This window comes from Mobula hypostoma, chromosome 9, assembly GCF_963921235.1.
Source record: "Mobula hypostoma chromosome 9, sMobHyp1.1, whole genome shotgun sequence".
In the NCBI taxonomy this organism is placed as follows: domain Eukaryota; kingdom Metazoa; phylum Chordata; class Chondrichthyes; order Myliobatiformes; family Myliobatidae; genus Mobula; species Mobula hypostoma.
The window spans coordinates 139,505,557-139,528,282 of record NC_086105.1 but is presented as its reverse complement, the minus strand read 5'-3'; the positions used below and the strand labels follow the sequence as shown (position 1 = coordinate 139,528,282).

General features: G+C 42.8%; 1 protein-coding gene across 2 annotated transcripts in view; it reads right to left on the bottom strand.

Moving 5' to 3' along the window:
• Nucleotides 1-22,726, bottom strand: part of cacna1ha (calcium channel, voltage-dependent, T type, alpha 1H subunit a) — a 647,795-nt gene that overhangs the window by 228,207 nt on the left and 396,862 nt on the right. For both annotated transcript variants that reach the window (XM_063059309.1, XM_063059307.1), the window contains 2 exons: nucleotides 8,979-9,765; nucleotides 1,526-1,917 (listed from right to left, as the gene is read on the bottom strand). In XM_063059309.1, the coding sequence (XP_062915379.1) occupies nucleotides 1,526-1,917; nucleotides 8,979-9,765 (1,179 nt within the window). The remainder of the gene's footprint in view (nucleotides 1-1,525; nucleotides 1,918-8,978; nucleotides 9,766-22,726) is intronic.

The window sequence follows — 22,726 nt, the reverse complement described above, 5'->3', positions numbered from 1 at the left end:
GGCCAGAGCTCTCTGTACCCCTCCCATCCATATATTTATCCAATTTTCTCTTGAATGTTGCAATCAAATCTTCATCTGCCACTAGCAGCTTGCTGTCCACTTGTACTGTCCTCTGAGAGAAGTTCTCCCTCAAATATTTCACCTCTAACCCTTAACCTACTGTATGACCTCTAGTTCTAATCTCACTAAACCTCAGTGGGAAAAGTATGTCTGCATTTAACCTACCTATACCTCTGATATTCCCCTCCCTCTCCCTTTCATTATTTAGAAGAGTCCAAGAGCTTTATGAGTTTCAAAATCTGTTTTTTTTTGTCTCCACCAGTCACTCTCTCAGCAATTTTCCATCTAAACACATCGCCGTAGAGGCATACAGCACAGAAACAGACCCTTCAGCTCAGCTGGCCCATTCCAACCACGATGCCCATCCAAACTAGGCCCATTTGCCCAGAGATACAACACCACTGCTTTCACTTCCTTCCTTCCCATCAACCAGAGAGCCAAACAGCCAAAGCAACAAATCACTTGTACTTCTTTCAATCTCGCATATTGCATTCACCTCTCAAAATGTGGTCTCCTCCACACTGGACAAACGAAATGCAGATTGGGTCACCACTCTACAGATCACCAGCATTGATTCTGAAGGAGTGACACTAGCTTCCTGTGGCCTAATATAAGATTTAATTTTCTACCGCATCCCTACTCTGACTTATCTGTCTAAGGCTTCCTATCCTCTCATAACAAGGTATAATGCAAATTTAAGCATTATCTGGACACGTTGCTACCTTATGAACTTAAACTATTTCAGGTTACTTACTTTCTTTGTCTATATCAAAACTGGTCATTTCTGCTGGAAGTCATCCAACTGTGATATTGACTGAGTCCTTTTCTCTCCATGTGTTCTGGGCACATCCCACAGCCCTCCATTTCACAGCATTCCCCCTCCCTAATTTCATAGTTTTTACTCATCCTCTTTCTCCAAGGGCCCCCATTAACCAACCAGATGACCTCTGCAATATATTGCCATGGCAATCTTAGTTGCATCCTATCAGCGATCTTCCCTTTATCCTACCTCTCTCTCCGCCATCTTCAATGAAACTTGAAACCAACTTGTTCTCTCTCTTTCTCAGTTCTGACTAAGGGTCCTTGACTTAAAAATGTTAACTCTGTTTTTCTTTGCACAGATGCAGCCTGATTCAGCAGTACTTTTCCAGCATTTTCTGTTACTATTCAACTCCGGGACAACAATTTCAACGCTACACTCCAGTAGCCCAACAATGGTTGTGTTACACCAGAAGATAATCGTACTCGCTACTTTATCTGGTTGCTCCACTTTAATCAAAAGCAATAATCTCATCAAGGCAATTGGCTTTCAATGGCAAATAACTTCATTCAAGTGATAAACATTAATAACAATTTCAGTCTGATTAGTTTTCAAAGCTTACTTAGCAGAATAGCAGGAAAGCATAACCAAATCAAAGAATATTGAAGTGCAAAATTTCTTCTGCAAGTGATTGCAGCCACTAACCTGCTCATGATACTCAATGCCCATGCTCAGTGTATTTATCAGAATGGCAATCATAATCCCACGGTTGAAATATTTGCTTTCAACAATTCTTTTCATCTTTTCGGAGAACAATGTCCAGAGCAGCACACATTTATTCATTTCCTTTGGTTTCTTCTTGTTCTTCCGCATCTGATCTCTTTGGTCGCCTTGCCGGACGTCGTGCGTGAAGTCGTACACACCGTCGGCGTCAGAGTCTCCGCTCTCTGAATCGTTGAGCTCGAGCTCGGGGTTTTCCAAGACACGGGCACAATATGGGCAGTTCTGAAGCTCACAGGTCAAGTCTCCAGTCTGAGTATTGGCAGTGGAACACGGCATGCTGAGCCCTGACAACTTGCTTGCAGCTCGAAAGATTCCTTCAATAGAGACACCCAGACAAAACTATCAAGGTACGATAGAACTTACTGAGTTTTCAGTTTATCACTTATTTGCAAACCTTAATAATGCTGTCTCTTATTATGTTTATAACATGGCAATGTGATACACATCTCCTGTTCACATAAACTGCCAGCTTAAAGGTACGAACTAGTCATCTACAGCACTGTGCAAAAGTCTTAGGCACAAGTAAAAAACTTCTGTAAAGCAAAGATGCTTTCAAAAATAATGAAATGAAAAGTTTCTTAATATCAAAAACATACTACAAAGAGCAGTAAACAGTAAAAAAAAACTAAATCAAATCAATATTTGGTATGACCACCTTTTGCCTTTAAAACCGCATCAATTCTCTTAGGTACACTGTTGTGCAGCTTTATTAGAAAATCAACTGGTAGGTTGTTCCAAGCATCCTGGAGAACTTGCCATAGTTCTTCTGCAGACTTTGGCTGTCTTGTTTACTTCTGTCTCTCCAGGTTATCCCAGACAGCCTTGATGATGTTGAGATCAGGGCTCTGTGGAGGCCAGACCATCTGAAACCATATTAAAAAATCTAGGGTGCCTAACACTTTTGCACAGTACTGTGTTTCATGAGCATAAATAGATTACGTCAATGGACACTTTTGAATATTGTATTTCAACTTTGTTTCATTTAGTCTTATGAGGAGATTCATGTCCAATCCATTTGTTAATCAGTAAATCTGACTGAATAGCCCATTTCCATTCAAAACATAAAATATAAAGACAGCTAATCAAAATCAGCCATAAAACTAATGTAAACAGCGTCTTCTATATTTGACTCAATAAAGATCAGATTTATTAAGGCAGGGAGTGAGCAGAAAAGATTCACAAGGGTGTTGCCAGGATTGAAATGCCTGATCTATGAGGCGAGACTGGATAGCCTCCAACTTCATTCAACTTCGTTTGGCCCATCACTGGACTGTTCCCACAAACTATGGACTCACTTACAAGGACTTTTCATCTCATAGCTATTGCTTATCATGTTGCACGTGTTTCTGCATTCTGGTTACTCGTTTTTTTCCGGTTTTTGAGCGGTTTGATTGGGATGATTGATGTGGACTGGGGGCGCTTTGGCAAAGAGTGGCCCCTGCGGTCTACAGTGGCTAGTGGCGTGGCACTGAACTGAACTAAACTGAATACTACTGGACTCCTGGTTTGATATTCTGTGTGCTGTTTGCTTGCTTTTTGCTGTTTACGCAATTTGTTCTTTTTCCGTGTGTTGGGTGTTTGATGTTTTTTCTAAATAGGTTCTATGGTGCCTCTTTGTTTCATGGCGGCCCGCCAGAGGACAAATCACAGAGTAATATTCTGTACACATACTTTGATAATAAATGCAATCTGAATCTCTGAATCTTTGAATTTATTTACTATTAATATAATTTCTCTTTTTGTATTTGCACAGTTTGTTGTCTTTTGCACATTGGTTACTTGTCCATCCTGTTGGCAGCCGCCTCTCATTGAATCTATTATGGTTCTTGGATTTACTGAGTATGGTGGCATATACGTACGTTGACAATAAATTTACTTCGAACTTTGAACTGCTGTCTCTGGACCAAGGGAGGCTGAGGGGGGACATAGAGGTCTATGCAATCATGAGGGGCACAGATAAAGTGCAATTCCTAGAGCAAGGCAGTCTAAAACTAGAAGCAGATGTTTAAGGTGAGAGAGCAAAGATCTACGAGTGTCTGAGAGGCAAGTTTTTCCACACAAAGGGTGGTAGGTTTATTGAATAAGTGTGGATACAGTTACAACACTTACAGGACATTTAGGCAGGTACATAGAGAGGAAAGGTTGGGAGGAAATAAGCACCAAATGCAGGCAAATGGGGCTACCTCAGGAATCATCTTGGGCAAGTTGGGCTGAAGGGGAAGTTTCTGTGCTGTGTAAATCTACAACTCTGTGAGAAGTGGTTGTTACATCAAAACTAGTTTTGAACACAGTTAGAAAGTAAAGACAGATAAAACATTGAGAACATTTTTTTCTTAGTAGAGAGAGAGAGAATAACCATGGTAATAAAATATTACCATTTTGGACCTCTTATACATTACTGGGCCACTTCCAGCAACAGGAAGACAGAATAGCCAAATTAAAACATGGCATCTGGGACCATATTTTCTGTTTGGTGCTCAAAAACTAAATCTTTGGATGTTAGAGCACATGATGAATTGAGAATGTGGATAGTTTCAGATTCAGCGGCTACAAACCCAAATTTGGCAAAAAAAAGCACAACTTTTGATGTTTATTCTCCAAGGTTCTGTTGATGAACATTTTCAGATTCACCAGATGTCTCTTCTACAATGCAACCATTCAACATAAGCAGAACACGGTCTGTCTCTCTGCGGTGGCTGTCTTGCAGAAAGTTTCCACAAAACACAATATACACATCCCAGAAAGTATGTATAGAGTAAATGCTCCAATCAGGGAAAGTTTACTGTGCATACACTCAATGGCCACTTTAGTAGGTACACCTGTATATCTGCTCATTGATGCAAATAGCTAATCAGCCAATCACGTGGCAGCAACTCAATGCATAAATGCATGCAGACACGATCAAGAGGTACAGCTGTTGGTCAGATCAAACACCAAAACGCGGAAGACATGTGATCTTAGTGACTTTGACCATGGAATGATTGTTGGCTCTAGACAGGGTAGTTTGAGTATCTCAGAAACTCCTGATCTCTTGGGATTTTCACTCACAACACTCTCTAGAGCAGGGGTTCCCAACCTGGGGTCCATGGACCCCTCAGTTAATGATAGGGGTCAGTGGCATTAACCGAGAGGTCCGTGTTAAAAAAAGGTTGGGAATCCCTGCTCGAGAGTTTACAGAGAATGTACGAAACACAAAAAAATCCAGTGAGTGGCAGTCCTGTAGGCGAAAATGCCTTGATAATGGGAGAGGGCAGAGGAGAATGGCCATACTGGTTCAAGCTGATAGTAGGGCAACAGCAACTCAAATAAACATGTGTTACAACAGTGGAATCTCTGAATGCTCAATACGTCAAACCTTGAACTGGATGGGCTAAAGCAGCAGAAGACCACGGACATCCACCCCGTCCCCAGGAAAGTGGCCACTGAGTGTATGTGCGGTCAAACAATAAACTACTGCGATAAATGATAAACAGAAAACAATAAACTATTGCATAAGGAACAGGTATAAGATTTCAACAGAATTTCTTTTAATAGAGTTCTCTTTTCCCTAAATTGTCTTGGTTTAAAGTGTGCATATGACATATTGGTGATCAGAAGCAACAGACTGTGGGAAATTGGGGAAGAAAGTCAATAATCACGTCACAGTGAAAGTATAACTGATGTAGCACAGGAGGAACTTATTGGAATTTTACTTTCATGTACTTGAGGTAATGGCACCTCAGGCCACAATCAAACTTTGTAAGATCCATGTAACAATTTGTGCATTTATCCCAATTGCTTCCTGTGGCATGTTCAATGGGCAATTGTGATTTCAAATCCCAGCAAAATTGGAGTTGACAGGGGGCTGGAGATTTACTTTGAAGTCTTCAACGTAATTATGTGCCATGTCATATGACGTGGGTGATCATGGTTACATGACTATGATTGTTCTTTGGCAATTTTTTCTACAGAAGTGGTTTGCCATTGCTTTCTTCTGGGCAGTGTCTTCACAAGACGGGTGACCCCAGCCATTATCAATACACTTCAGAGGTTGTCTGCTTGGCGTCAGTGGTTGCATAACCAGGTTGTCTTTTTCATCAAGTTTTCACATCTTCCATTAGCTCTATCTTGCCTTTAGTTCTACACTTAGTGGCCACTTTATTAGATACACCTGCCCATTCAGCAAATATCTAATTAGCCAATCTTGTAGCAGCATGTCAATGCATAAACAGCATACAGACATGGGCAAGAGGTTCTGTTGTTGTTTCAGACCAAATATCAGAATGGGGAAGAAATGTGACATTGACTGTTGGTGCCAATGGAGTGGTTTGAATATCTCAGAAACTGCTGAACGGGGATTTTAATTAAAAAGACAAAATTATATTGGAAGAAAAGGCTTATTTTCATGGAACATGCAGGAACAGAAAAGGATGTTTTATTTTCAGCTAAAAGAAAGGAATCAGAAAGGAATCAGAAATAATAAGAGCCACAATTATTTTAAGATAAGTTTGAGTGGCAGAGTGAAGATGCATCCCTATCAAAGGAGGTGTAAGGAGCCTCTTTCCTCCACTAGCCTGCAGGTCACCCTTAGGCAAGGTGTAACGCCTGCTTAGCACTGACCCCCCCCCCCCCCCGCCGCCCCGATCAGAGTCACATGAAGTCATGGGAGCAGATGGTGGTCATCACACCTGGTGCATAATCCTAAGTCCTGGTGACGCCAGGCCGATGATCTCTGAAGAGTAATGATAACGGCTGGGGTCATCCGTCTTGTAAAGGCACTGCCCAGAAGAAGACAATGGCAAATCACTTCTGTAGAAAAATTTGCTGAGAACAATCATGGTCATTGTCCATGATCACCCATATGATAGTGCACATATGAATGAGGTAAGTGAATGGTCAATTCAGGAGGGAGAAGGTAAGATGATCATGGGGAAAATTTGTGGTAGAATGGGTTTGCTCTGTGAGCTGATATTAACATGGTGGCCTAAAAGACATCCTCTATGTCAGAATTTCCTAATCTGGGGACCACAGATCCCTCAGTTAATGGTAGGAGTCCATGGCATAAAAAAGGTTGAGAACCCCTGCTCTACGTCATAAAGAAATATAGCAAGTAGATATGAGGCATCTATGCATGAACAGGTAAGTAGAAAAGCAGCAAGAAGTTTTCACTTCTGAACAAAGAACATTCAACATAAAATGGTGCCACACAGCACAGGCTTGGTCTATGTTGTTGTGCTGATACTTTAACCTACTTCTCTAGAACATAGAAGAATGAGGGGAGATGGAGGTATACGAAATAATGAGGGCTAAAGAGAGGGTTAAGGCAAGTTAATGAAAGGATCCTATTATTCTTCTTCCTCTTCATGCCTTGGGGCGCATCAGGTGGCAACCTTGTTGTTTCTTTAGCATCATCTGTTTTTTAATGAGTTGTTAACTTGATGCTCAACCCAGCACAGATGAAAAGTGTTCAAGGAGCCAGCTGGATTTGAACCCGGGACCACTTGCCTGGAAGACTGGTGCAGATGCCACTATGCCACTGGCTGGCTGATGTTAAGATCCTATTACTTTAGAATTAAAGAATTGCTCACACATCAATACCTTTGGCAGTGAAATCCTACCATTATTTCTCTGACCTTGAAAATGTTATAAACCCCAGCACCACCAACAAAAGGCCTTAATCCAGATGTGTGTAGGATTTGTTTTATGTGTTTAATTTTTTTGTTAAAATTGTGTATATTTTTTGTTTTTTTTTTCTTGTGAATTATACAATTATGAGGGATATAGATAGGGCAAATGCAAGCAGGCTTGTTCCACAGAGGTTGGGTGAGACTAGAGGTTATGGGTTGGGGTGAAAGGTGAAATGTCTAAGGGTAACATGAGTGGGAACTTCTTCACTCAGAGGATTTTAAGAGTGTGGAACGAGTTGACAATGGAAGTGGGGATTGATTGATTTCAACATTTAAGATAAATTCAGATAACAACATGGATGGAGGGCTGTGATCTGGGAGCAGATCGATGGGAAAAGAAAAATTAATAGATTGGCATGAACTAGATAGGTGGAAGGTCCTGCATCTGTGCTCTATAACTCTACTCTAAGATCAATCGAATACCAATCAGACATATCTGCTGCATGACCTGTCCCTAGCAACGAATGAGCTGTTCAAAGAACAAAATAAAACCCAATGAACAATGCTGGATATAAATAATAATACGAATATTTTCAAGGCCATTGTTTTGTGTACAGTTCTAATAAGGAATTTGAACTTAGGTTCAAAGACTGAAAATTCTATAAACACGCAGCAGGTCAGGCAGCACCTGTGGAAAGTTAACAGTTCAGGTAGAGACCCTTTGTCAGAGAGGAGACAAGTTAGTTCTGAGGTGGAGACAAGACAGGGAGCAGTGGATAGAATGCAGGGTATATCTCAGTTAGGGTGATGTTAGATTTGCTGTGGTAATTAACTGAAGCTATCTGGTTGTAGATTAAACACCTTAGCAAACCTGTTCTCGTCCTATCAGAAGGATTCATTGTGGTACATCTATCACTGCAACTTAAAACTAACTTATTTTCATTGTTTCCCAGTGCTGAATAATCTAAAATGTCAACTCTATTTTTCTGTTCTACTGTGAATGCCTGCAGGAAAATAAATCTCAGGGTATTATATGGTGACATATCAGTACTTTGATAATGAATTTACTTTGAACTTTCCGGAAGCTGCCTGATCTGTTGAGTGCTTCCAGCGTTGTCCATCACTACTTCTAATTTTCTGTTTCTCCAGTTTTTCGAGCTTCATTTACTGTTAAACTTGGTTCTATCAATTGACTTCATGAGAACTTTAGCCAGAGGGTGGTGAATCTCTGAGATTCATTGCCACAGATGGCTGTGGAGGACACGACAGTGGGTCTATTTAAAGGGGTGGTTGATAGGTTCTTGATTAGCAAGGGTGTCAAAGTTTATGGGAGAAGGCAGGAAAATGGGGTTGAGAGGGAAAATAAATCAGCCATGATGGAATGGTGGAGCAGATCTGATCTGCTAAATGGCTTAATTCTATTCCTTTCTTAGGGTCTTAAAATCCTACAGGTAGAAACCAGAATAAGGAGGTGGGAGGGAAGGAGTACAACCTGAAGACAGGTGAGGGGGAGAGGGGCTGATGTGAGAAACAGGGTGGTGCATTCGATGGCCTGATGGCCTGACTCTCCTCTTATATCTTATGGTCTAATTCAGCAATGTGTGCCAAGGCGATCAGTTGGAAGTCTGCATTATTCTTAATCTCTTTAGTAATCCTGCTTAATGGATTTTAAATGTCAGAGCAATTGTGAAATCAATTCACTTCGTTATGAAGCCTTCAACCCATTCAGATGGATGTTGGGGTGGCTACAGAATCCTGACCTCGCTTACCATGGTTTCCCACCAAGTGGTGTAGTTTGCCAAAGGAATCGGTCAAGTTCATCTTAGGCTTCACTTTGCCCACAGCGAAGGACGTGTTACCGCTTTTCTTGTCCTTTGGCTTTGGTGTGGAGCTGTTCCTGCTCATCAAAGATGGAACGATAGTTGGATAGTTGGTGCCCCCTCGGTGTGCAAGGCCAGCCATTAGCTTAACGTTAGCTGCAGTGGAAGACTTGCAAGCAACTTGTGGTCCTTCAAAGTGGCAGTCAGCGTGGTAAATACTGTGGACGGACTCAGGCCCTGAAGTGGGGCTCTGATGGCTCAGCGCAGATGAAGGAAGCATGAGCCTGCTGTCAACCTGCACTGCGTTCATCTCCACGTCACTGAGCTCCGGGCCGCCCCGCTGTGCCTTTGAACTGCCATTGCTGATATGATAATGGTGGTGGTGGTGGTGGTGATGGTGGTGAATGAGATGATGAATCGACCTCATGCGCCCTTTACTCTGGCACTTCCTCTCCTGCCCGCTTGAGCTGCTCGAGCTGACCTTCTTGCGCCGCTTGTTCCGCCAGCTCTTGTAAAGCCGCAAAGTTCGGCGCTTCACCTTCCGGTAGAGGTGGGAAATATACTTAAGGAGTTCCTCGTAGCAGCTCCCTGGCTCAGAGAAACTTGCAATTGTGCTATCGTTTGAAAGAAATCGAGCTCGCTGCTCCTGCATTAATTGATTTTCGCGTTGCTTTGTTTCGGAAAATTGCGTTGCTATGACAACCAGGCACAGGTTAATCATGAAGAATGAACCGACCTAAAGAAATTTTTTGAGAGATAAAAATATACATAATCAGTTTTAAACTGGTAACAAGAAAACGCTCAATAGCAACAATTATGCTACAGTGCTATAATATTATGATCGCAACAAAATAGATGGAATTTATCATGCACTCAACAGAATAAATATCTCAGCGATGCCTTACACATGTGTTCTTTCTTCTTATTTTTATTTTAGAGATATACCCAATTACACTCATGTGACCAACTAACCTACTGACCCATACATCTCTGGAACATGGGGGGAAACCAGAGGGCCCAGAGGAAACCAACTCGGGGACAGGGAGAAACACACAAACTCCTTATAGACAGCGGCGGGAATTGAACCTGGGTGATAATGTTACGCTAACTGCCACCCAAACCATTTTGCGTTGGTTGTACAAGTTGTATTAATTCATCTGAAATTATACCTTTTGATAGGAACAATGTAACTATAACTGTTTAGGAACTTGGGAGGAAATATGGGCTGGAAATTGATGTGTTCTTATGGAGTCAATCTATGAGATGGGTTACTTGACCCTACTTGTGAGAGTCACATTAAGAGTGTGAACTCTGACTTTGAGGTTCACAGAACAGCCCTGATGGTTTCAGCCTTGTGTTTTTCATTGACGAATTGGCAGCGTCTGTGTGGCTACCAGCATGTAGCCTAGCACCTGCACCCTTTGCAGCCACCTCTTAAAAGGAGAAACAAGACTCTTCGAGCTACCAGGCAGTGTTGCTACACAAGGAGTGTAGATGTGTTGGGTGGGACAGGGTCCCTAACGGAAAAGAAGGACCTGGACAGGCCGATGAAGAACAGAGCATATTCTGTGGATAAAGGGGACACAAAAACCTTCACGAGGGAACTCCTGGCAGGAGGATAAGGGCACGGGTGAGCCTCTCAACACCTACACTTTGGGCAAGCTGTCGGAACAGGCAAACATAAGACAAGAACAAAGGCAAGAGTAGGCTACCCAGTCTCTCCTCCCTGTTCTACCATTCAACAGGATCATGCGCAACAATTTACCTCAGCGCCCCTTTACTGCACTAACCCCAATTCCCTTGAATACCTGAGTATCTAAACTGCCATTGATTTCTGTCCTGAATATTCCCAGCAAATGAGCCTCCTCATGGGTAATGAGTTTGAAGGCTGGTCACCCTCTCAGCAAAGAAATTTAATTTCATTTACTGGATAGCTAATCCTGTATTTTGCAACCTTGTTCCCTCAGCCAGGGGAAACAAACTCCATATTCACCCTGCGAAGCCAGCAATTCTTATGTTTCTATGAGATCATCTCCTGCCACCTCATCCTTTTGAGATACAGGAGATCATGAATCCCTTTGCTGGCAATGAAGGCAGTTTAATTGATAGCCATTTAAATAATACTGTATCAGGGAAAATGAAGGTAGTCAAATCTCAAACACGAGAGAAACTACAGATGCTGGAAATCTAAAGCAACACACACAAAATGCTGGAGAAACTCAGCAAGTCAGGCTGTGTCTATGGAAAAGAATAACAGCTGACGTTTTGGGCTGAGACCCTTCTTCAATACTGAGAGGGAAGGGGAGAGAATTAAACGGCTAGGGAAGGGGAAAGCAGCTAGGTGAAAGGTGAAAGGTGATAGGTGAAGCCAGGTGGGTGGGAAAGGTCAACGACTGGAGATGAAAGAATGTGTTAGGAGAGGAGAGTGGACAATAAGAGAAAGGGGAGGAGGTGGAGGGGACCTGGAGGAAGAAGGAGTAAAAGGTCAGAGTGGGGAATAGAGGAAGTGTGTGTGGGGGGGGGGTGTTTACCAGAAGGAGAAATTGCTATTCATACCATCAGGTTGGAGGTTACCCAGGCAGAATAGTTACCCAGGAGTGTTACTCCTCCACCCTGAGGGTGGCCTCATCCTGGCGCAATAGGAGGCCGTGGATTGACATATTGGAATGGGAATGGGATTCAGAATTAAAATGTTTGGCCAGCAGGAAGTCCTGCTTTTGGTGGATGGTGTGGAGCTGCCCGACAAAATCAAATCTGACTGTTATTGAGCAAATTAGAAGAGTTCCCTTTTAGACCAATGAGGCTGTAAAGCTCACAAAATATGAAATTTGCATGTTACGCCACTGTTGACATCATTTTGGAAACAATCTATAGCAGAAGATAATGCCAGACAGAACAAAATCTCTCAAACTATGTCCAAAACTCAAACAAAATGGAGGAGTTCAGCAGTCAAGCAGCATCTGTGGAAAAGAATAAACAGTCAACGTTTCAGGCTGGTACCCTTCATCCGGACTGGAAAAAGAGAATTTAGAGCAAGACGGTGGGGGAGGGGTGGAAGAAGTACAAGGTGGTAGGTGATAGGTGAAACCGGGAGAGGGGAAGGGGTGAAGTAAAGAGCTGTGAAGCTGACAGGCAGACATCCCACTTCTCCCGGAAGTTTCGGGAGTCTCCTGCATATTAATAGTGGCTCCCTGATGCCCACAAATTATATACAATATCCCGGAAATCAATTTTTTTGAGAGCGAGCAAGAGAGAGAGAGCAAGAGAGAGTGAGAGAGTGAGCTCGAGAGCGACCACGAGAGAGAGAGAGAGAGAGAGAGTGAGAGAGCGAGGGTGTGAGAGAGAGAGAGAGTGCACCATGGAAGAGTGTTCCAAAAAAGAAAATATAAAACGTACGTCACCCCAGACTACACTAAAGTGTACCCCTGCCTAATAGGGGTCAAAAATAATGACAGTGTTGCTCGCTGCACTGTTTACAACAGTGACTTTTCTATTGCCCATGGTGGGTTAAGACTGTAAAGGACATGTTGAGGTGAGTTTAACAGGTGTCATTCGTTCATTAGCATAGTTAACATTATTTAAACTAGCTGGCTAGCTGCTAAGGAGCTACTCTATTGCAGACATCCCACCTCTCCCAGAGGTTCTGGGAGTCTCCCGCAAATTGATGGTGTTACCTCTCTGAAATGAGTTTTTGCAGGGTAGGATGTCTGTGACAGGTGAAAGAGATAAAGGGCTGGAGAAGAGGGAATCTGATAGGAGATGGTAGAAAATCATGGAAGAAAGGGAAGGTTAAGGAGCACCGTAGGGTTTCCAGTTGTGATGAAGGCCTAGGCCTGAAACGTGGACTGTTTCTCCAGTATGTTTGTGTTTGTTGCTTGAATTTACAGCACCTGCAGATTTTCTCATCCTCAAAGTTCAAAGTACAATTACTATCAAGGTATTTTTGAGATTCATCTCCTTACAGGCAGCTACAAGCCAAAGAAACCTAATGGAACCCATAATAAAAAGAAAACTGTGAAACACCCACTATTATTCAAACAATAAAAGGAAGCAAATAACATTCAGAATTGAAGTTCGTGAATGCGAGTTCACAGCCATGAACTATTTACAGCTGATTAGTTGCAGGACACAGCCTCAGTTCAGTGCAGAGATGGGTAAACCTCGCTGAACACCAGCCCATCCCTCTCCTCTGACCCCAACACCCTGATCTTTTCAATCTGGCCTGGTGCTTAAATTGGCCAAACAACAAGTCAAACCTCAGATCATCAGCAAAATAAATAACACGAGATGAATTATCAGTAAAATGGCTTCTCCAGCAGTGTGTTAGCTTGCTCCCCATTCCATATCTGTAGTATCCTGTGTCTTCGAGATATATTCACAAATGGGCACTAAGTCACTCAGAAATGTGTACAAAATTGCTCTACTCCAATTTAAGACAATTTTCAACAGCACAGCATTGTTCTTTGAGCAAATCTTGGGTGAAAACATTCTCTTTCCTTAGTGATTGTTGTTCTCACGGCTTGCAAAAGCTGGGTCTTCCATTATGCACACTGGACAGAAATGATTTTCCTTTCTCAGTACACAGGAATATTGTGGCTTTGAATTTCATCTTTGCTTGAATAACAATCATACTACAATTTTCTCAGTGGGTTTGAGGGATAGGAAACACATATTGAATATTGCTTGATGCCTTTTTCCACAAACTTCCGATAAAAAGCTGGCCACCAGTTCAAGTGTAGCCATTTGGGCGACATTTTCTTCAAAGTTGCCAAATCTGTCTTGGTGGCATCATCGACATTATGAGGGAAGGTTGTGATTTCTTACATTCAAAATGGTGTCTTTAAAGCTTTAACACCTTTTTCAGATTATAGACTCAGTGGCCACTTTATTAGGTACACGAGTGGAACCCGGTGTGATCTTCTTCAACTTTGAGATGTTAAGTGTTCAGATATGCTCTTCTGCATATCACTGTTGCAATGCGCGGTTGTTTAAATGATTGTCAACTTCTCAGCTTGGACAGTCTGGCCATTCTCCTATGCCCTCCCTAATTATCAAGGAATTTATGCCTGGAGAACTGCACTCACTGGATGTTTTCACTATTTTTCTCACCATTCTTTGTAAACTCTAGGTACTGATGTAAGTGAAAATCCCAGGAGATCAGCAGTTTCTGAGATACTCAAACCATCCCATCTGGCACCAACAATCATTCCACGGTCAAAGTCATTTAGAACACATTCCTTCCCCATTCTGATGTTTCGTCTGAACAACAACTGAACCTTTAGACAAGTGCTACACATGCCCTTACACTTCCTCCCTTACCACCATTCAGGGCCCCAAACAGTCCTTCCAGGTGAGGCAACACTTCACCTGTGAGTCAGCTGGGGTGATATACTGCGTCCGGTGCTCCCAATGTGGCCTTTTATATATTGGCGAAACCCGAAGCAGACTGGGAGACCGCTTTGCTGAACATCTACGCTCTGTCCGCCAGAGAAAGCAGGATCTCCCAGTGGCCACACATTTTAATTCCACATCCCATTCCCATTCTGACATGTCTATCCACAGCCTCCTCTACTGTAAAGATGAAGCCATACTCAGGTTGGAGGAACAACACCTTATATTCCGTCTGGGTAGCCTCCAACCTGATGGCATGAACATCAGCTTCTCTAACTTCCGCTAATGCCCCACCTCCCCCTCGTACCCCATCTGTTACTTATTTTTATACACACATTCTTTCTCTCACTCTCTTTTTTCTCCCTCTGTCCCTCTGAATATACCCCTTGCCCATCCTCTGGTTCCCCCCCCTTGTCTTTCTTCCTGGACCTCCTGTCCCATGATCCTCTCATATCCCTTTTGCCTATCACCTGTCCAGCTCTTGGCTCCATCCCTCCCCCTCCTGTCTTCTCCTATCATTTTGGATCTCCCCCTCCCCCTCCAACTTTCAAATCCCTTACTCACTCTTCCTTCAGTTAGTCCTGACGAAGGGTCTCGGCCTGAAACGTCGACTGCACCTCTTCCTAGAGATGCTGCCTGGCCTGCTGCGTTCACAGCAACTTTGATGTGTGTTGCTTGAATTTCCAGCATCTGCAGAATTCCTGTTGTTTGAACCTTGAGACCATGTTTTATGTATTGATTTGCTGACACATAATTGACTGATTAGGTATTTGTATTAACAAGCTGATGAGGCGGGAGGAGAAGCGCGCGCAGCTCTCCGGTGAAATGATATCGTATCTGTAAGTAGGATGCTGTGCACAATTCTGATTTGATGGAGACAGACGTGAGAAGCAGAGGAACATCTGGAGAAATTTCTGAAATGCCCAGTTTGCTGCCGCTGCTCCTGTGCGATCGAGAATCTCCGGAGGGAAGGACCCAAAATCCCCGGCTTTGCCTGCTGCTGGCGGCTGAGGCTGAGGTCGAAGCGCTCGGCAGAAATGGTGCTTGATACTTGGTGTCGGAGGGCTGATCGGAGCTCAAAGTTTTCGGACAACTCAGAGTCGGACTGTGGTCGGGCATGGCAGGGAGAGTTTTCTTCCTTCTCCCGTCTGCGTGAGATGTGGGACTTTTGAGAGACTTTGAACTTTTTTACTGTGCCATGGCCTGTTCTTCATCAAGTTATGGTATTGTTGCAGTGTTGTAACTATATGTTATAATTATGTGGTTTTTGTTAGTTTTTCAGTCTTGGTCTGTCCTGTGTTTCTGTGATATCACACCAGAGGAATATTGTATCATTTCTTAATGCATGCATTACTAAATGACAATAAAAGAGGACTGCGTGTCCTCATAATCTAATCTAATCTAATGTACAGGTGTACCTAAAAAATGGTCACTGAACATATATTACTACAATGGGCCCTCTCATCCTATTACACTGGGAGTTTGCAGTCCCTTGAAAGCTGGGGAAGAAAGTTGCTGTGCTCTCTCTTAGAAAAACTTTAATTTAAGCACTGCTATTAGAATGGTAAACCTAAGGCTGTTCGCAAGAGATTTGGCAACAAACATTAACTGAAAAAGGATCTAGTGCTTTCCTGGCGTATATGACAAATAAACTCTTCTCGGGCTTCCAGCCAGGCATTGATTTTAGCCAACGTTTCAATGGGAAACTCTGCCATCTTCATCAGGGATGATGCCTGGGCATGCCTAGTCCGCTGGTATTTAGAAACATAGAAACATAGAAAATAGGTGCAGGAGTAGGCCATTCGGCCCTTCGAGCCTGCACCGCCATTTATTATGATCATGGCTGATCATCCAACTCAGAACCCCGCCCCAGCCTTCCCTCCATACCCCCTGACCCCTGTAGCCACAAGGGCCATATCTAACTCCCTCTTAAACATAGCCAATGAACTGGCCTCAACAGTTTATACCGATATCGTCTGTCCGTCCTGATTGGTTAGTCCTCATCCAATCAGGTCTCTGCAGTCCCACCTTGTTTACAATTGAATTCCAGTTGTTACTTAAAGCGAGACTTACATCTTTGTTAAAATTCTTTTTCTCTCATTTTACTTCGTGGCTTCCTTCACTAAGCGGTCCCAAAAGCCATTGGTGTGGCACAGCAGTATTGTGCCGTCAAAGTCATTCCTATGGCCATTGTGGATGCAGTGTTCTGCTACTGCCGATTTCTCCAGGTAATCCAAATGGATACACCCCCTGGTTCTCAGGATGGCTGGCGTTTACAGGATTCCCTGTGAATACGGAGCAGCGTATATCGGCCAGCAGGGATGCACGGTGGAAACCTGCATCAAGGAGCACAGGAGATGTATCGGTTTGGGTTTTAGGACCACCTGGTGAAGAAAGTCATTCAAATAAAACCAGGTGGGACAGCAAAAACCTGATTCGATGAGGGCTAGCCAATCAGGAGGGACAGATGACAGGGGTATAAATACCACCGGACTGGACGTGCCCAGGCATCATCACTGATGAAGGTGGCAGAGTTTGTCATCGAAATGCAGTTTAAAATTGATACCCGTACCCAGCTGGAAGCTCAAGAAGAGTTTATAAACATTAATTGATTAAAATGGCACCACCATGTCCAAATGCTTCAACAAAGAACCAAGTTTTATGGAGCTTTGTAAAAGAGGCAAGGAGCATAATGAAGAAATTCTAGAGTGGAAGTGTAGGTATAACTACAATGGCAGAGCCATTTGCTTCATGATCAAACAAGGGACAAGGGAAGGGTGAGCAACTTCAAGCTCTTGGGTGATAGCATCTCAGAGGAACTATCCTAGGCCCAGCACGTTGATACAATTACAGAGAAGGCACACCAAAGGCTATATTTCATTAGGAGTTTGAGAAAATTTAGCATGTCAGAAAAGACTAATAAATTTCTACAGATGTACCATAGAGAGCATGCTGACTGGTTACACCACCATCTGGTATGGAGGGGGCCATGCACAGAATAGGAAAAAAATGCAGAGGGTTATAAACTCATGTGTACAAGCCTCTCCACCATCAAGGATATCTTCAAAAGGCAAGGCCTCAAGAAGGTGGCATCCATCATTAAGAATCCAAAGCACTCAGTATATGCCCTCTTCTCATTCCGGGAAAGGGTACTGGAGCCTGAAGACACACATCCAATGTTTTAGGAACAGCTTCTTCCCCTCCACTATATTTCTGAGTGGACTCACGAACCCATGAATACCATCGCACTTTTTGTGAACATGACAAATTCTGCAGATGCAGGAAATCCAAAGTAACGCACACAAAATGCTGGAGGAACTCAGCAGGTCAGGCAGCTTCTATGGAAATGAATAAACAGTTGACGCTTTGGGCCGAGACCCTTTTTCCAGACTGGAAGAGCAGGGGGAAGATGACAAAATAAAAAGGTGGGGGTTTGGGAAGAAGGTGAGGCCTCACATTTTGCTTTCTTTTTGCACTACCTTTTAAAATAAAATCTTATTGTAACATAGTTTTTTTTATGTCTTGCACTGTACTGCTGCCACAAAACAACAAGTTCCAGGACATATATCAGCGATGATGAATCTGATTCTGATTCCGAATCGGGGGGCAGAAATTGGGTGTTCATTGAGTTCACTTGCTTAATTGAAAATAGTCCAAAAAGACAGGAACACTAATAGGATCATGAAATGACAAGTTTCTTGTAAAAACGCATCAGGTTTATTAATGTCCTTGGATGGGAAAGGAGATCTACGATGCTGAGCTGAGCTGATGTGTTTGACTCTTAACAGGTGAGTCTCTGAAATGGCCGCAGCAAGTTACACCACATGCTCAGAGGCGTTCAAGAAGGGAATCTCATCGCCAGCTGTTCAAAAGAACTTAGCGTCATAAATTCAGACAGCACGGGAACAGGCCATTCAGCCCAGTTAATCTGTACTGACCGTCAAGCACGATGGAGACGGACGTGAAAGCACCGAGGAACATCTGGAGAAATTTCTGAAACGCAGAATCGCTGCTGTTGTTACTGGGCAATCGAGAATCTTCTGGAGAGAAGGCCTCAAAATCCCCGGCTTTGCCTGCTGTTGGCGACCGAAATTGAGGTCAAATCGTTCGGATAGAGATGGTGCTCGGTACTCGGTGTCGGAGAACTGATCGGAGGTTCGAAGTTTTCGGATGACTCAGAGTTGGATTGTGGTCAGGCTTGGCAGGGAGAGTTTTTCTTCCTTCTCCCGCCTGCGTGAGATGTGGGACATCTGAGAGACTTTGAACTTTTTACTGTGCTCATGGACTGTTCTTCATTGGGTTATGGGATTGTTGCACTGTTGGAACTATATGTTATAATTATGTGGTTTTGTTAGTTTTTTCAGTCTTGGTCTGTCCTGTGTTTTGTGATATCACGCCAGAGGAAATAATGTATCATTTCTTAATGCATGTATTACTAAATGACAATAAAAGAGGACTGCGTGTCTTCATAATCTAATCTAATTTACACCAAACTTTTATATTATTCTCCCTACTTTCCCAAACTAGGTAATTAATGCCAGCCTGGCCAGAATAAGACTATAAGACATAGAAGCAGAATTAGGCCATTCAACCCATCAAGTCTGCTCCCTCATTCTGTCATGGCTGATTTAATATCCCTCTCCATCCCATTCTCCTGCTTTCTAACGATAAACTTTAACACCCTGTCTAATCGAGAACCTTCCAAACTCTGCTTTAAATATACCCAATGCCTGTGTCCTGTGAAGGAATAAAATTTGGACACTAAGATAGGTGAACATATCTCAAACTACTTTAAAGAATGAGAAAATGGTAATCAGTATAGAATAAGTATGATAAAAATCATGGATTTTAATTGCTGCTCTTGTAGGACTCTATGAATATTGCTAGAATAAATATAGGGGCATAAAATTACAGTGAAGATAGGGAAAGAGTGAAGATTTGCCAAAGGCTTAGGCCGGGTATTTCCAGCATCTAAGGTTTTCCTGTTCCACCACTTCACCTATATTTTACAATATAGAGGTTTCAATTCGACTAGGTAAAGAGGTCTACAGTTGCTTTCCTGCTCTTTCAAAATCCTGAAGAAAAATTCCACAAACAAATCTCAGATTACTGCAAATTTCCATGCCCAGGCCAACTAAACAGCAAAGGATCAGCCCAAGTTGCATGTCACTGAAGTTAAAATCTAGGCTTACCTTTCCCCTACTGATGCAGAATGACACCTAAAGTTGCAGAAAATGCAACCATAAGACAAAAGAGCAGCATTAGGCCATTCAGCCCATTGAACCTGGTCCTCCACGGCTGATTTATTATTCCTCTCAACCCCATTCTCCTGTCTTCTCCCCGTAACCTTTGATACTCTCACAAATCAAGAACCTATCAACATCCGCTTTAAATATACCAGATGACTTGACTTCCATGACCATCTGTGGCAATGATTTACCACTTTCTGATTGCAGAAATTCCTCTTCATCTCTGTTCTAAATGGACATTCCTGTACTCTGAGGCTGTGCCCTCTGGTCCTGGACTCCCCCACCACAGGAAACATCCTCTCCACATCCACACTTTCTTGGCCTTTCTACATTTGCAGTACAAATTCATGATATATTTTAATAGCAAGTACTTAAAACTTATTGCAACCATCACAGAAAAATGCAATTTTAGTCTCTCTGCAAGACACATTCTATACATAAAAAGGCTCATTATAAAATTTCAAAACATAGAATTTAATTGAACAAATATTAAATTTTGAATTTCTGACTCAGCACATTGAACTTGTGTTTTTTTACTAGAATTGAATTCTAAGCTAGAAAATTGCTTTCATTGACTGTTGAGTAAATAGAGGAACTATTTCATACATCAGTTCATAAAATGTATAATTTTAATTATATCGGCCTGGTATTGATTGCCAATAGAATGAAAACCTTTGCCTTAACTAATTCAAACTGACATACGAGTTATTTTCCCATTAATATGTTTTCTGTTTAGTCAGGTTGCTATCTCATAAAGTGTGATGCTCTGGTTTTCATTTAAAAATGTTTTGGTTCACTTATCAGTACAAATGAATCCCTACATTCACTTAACAGTAGCCAGAGCATCTGTTCATCTCCCCAAAGAACTGGTGATGAGAATGATGCTGATCTATTTCTGTATGCTTCTGGCACTTTTGCCCAAAGTTAGTTGGCTGCTATCCATGCACAAGATATAGAATGATACTTCGTGTCTCTGAGATCCTGGAAACTGGACAATAAATGGCACATTTACTAAAGGAAGCTCGGTGAACGCAGCAAAATGTTTGGAGGTCCATTCGAGGCCCAGTAGCTGGAACCCCAAGTCTACATATCTCTGCGAGTCCGCCGGTGAAGTCAAGGCCCAGTGTCTGTGACTCCATGAGCTCATTGGTGACTCGACCTGTCCTGGGGATAGAGAACTGTGTAGGTGAGTGTGTGGGTGCGAGAGAAGGAGGAACAGGGCTTGGTTCGCTGTCGTTGCTTTAATGCTTCTAGTATTCTGTGTTGTTCCTCCCAGCAATGTGGGCATGCTATGTTGGCAGCAGAATGTGTGGCAACACTTGTGGGCTGCCCCCAGCACATCCTTAGGTGGTTGTAATGCAAACGACGCATTTCACTGTATGCTTCGATATACATGCATTGACTAAATCTAAATCTGAACCTGAGAATTAGTAGTATATGTCATGGTGACAATAATGGTGGAAAGCTTTGCAATGTTGTGATTCCGAAACTTGCCACAGAATGCAAGGCTCCTGAAGGGGTGAGAGTGGAAAGGACATTCACTAGGATATGTTCTGGGCTGGGACATTTTAGTTATGAAGACTGGGGAAATTGGGTTTGTTTTCCTTGAAGTAGAGGAGGCTGAGGGGGAACCTGATGGAAAATGATGAGGGGGTAGAGACGGGGTAAAGTTTTCCCCAGAGCAGAAGTTCAGCGTAAGGGGTAACCAGCTTAGAGTGCATATGGGGAGGAAGCTTCTTTAATCCAGAAACCGGTTAGAAGCTGAAACTGGTCAGAGGTATTTTTTATCACACAGAGAGTGGTGAATGCGTGGAATGGGCTGCTAGCCACGGTGGTGGAAGTGGATACGATAGAGTCTCTAAGAGGCTCCTGGACAGGCACATGGTGCTTAGAAAAATAGAGGGCTATGGGTAACCCTAGGTAACTTCTAAAGTAAGTACGTTTAGCACAGCATTGTGGGCCGAAGGGCCTGTATTGCGCTGTAGTTTTTCGATGTTTCTATGTTTCACACAACATGAGAGAACTGTGGGGGAAGCCAAGCACTTGAGTCACCAAGGGCCAATCAATATGGTTATTGTAAATGAGTACTTGAAGTTCTGCATGGACAGGATGAGCCAAAGGGCCATTTTCTATGCTGTAATGATTCTGTCACTAGTAATGATATTTATACCACGTGGCCACATTGATGCACTAAAATGTGAACTGTAATTAATTTCACTAAGCAACACATATATTTTAAAACACAACACATATGGAGGTGCAATGGTTAGCGGTATAGTACAGCACAGGCAATCTGGATTCAATTCCTGCTGCTTGTCTGAAAGGAGTTTGTACGTTCTCCCCATAGCACTGTGGGTTTCCTCCGGGTGCTCTGATTTCCTCCCACAGTCCAAAGACGTACCTGTTGGTAGTTAGTTGCTCATTGTAAATTGTCCCGCGATTCGGCCAGGATTAAATAGGGGGATTGCTGGGCAGCGTGGCTTGAAAGGCCTATTCCAGACTCTATCTTAATAAATAAATAAATTTAACTTCAGCATGAAATGTTGGCAAGCATGGAAGTGGGCAGCAGTATGTGACTTATTCGCAGGGACGTCGGAAATTGCTGGGCAACCCGATAGAGGTATATTAGATCATTTGGGGCACAGACAGGGGAAAAGCACGTCATCTCTTTTCTCCGGAAAATCCTTGTTTCCTGTTTGACTGCAGGAAGGCAAATCTCAGACTTGTATACGGCATAGATACTTTGATAATAAATGTACTTTGAATCTTTGAAAAGAGGGCATTGGTTTAAGATCAGAGGCAGGAGATTTGAAAGGGACATCGAGGCAGCTTATTTTCACCAAAGGTGGTGGGTAATTGGAATGAGCTGTCAGAAGCAGAGGTTGAGATGGACACATTAGCAACTTTTAAAATCCATACAGATCAGTGCATGGATGGGAGTGACTTCGACGTCTATGGGGCAAAAAAGGGACTAAGTTTCTGACCAACACAGTTAACATAAGATCATAAGACACTTGAACAGAATAAGACCATTTGGCCTGTCTAATCTGCTCCACC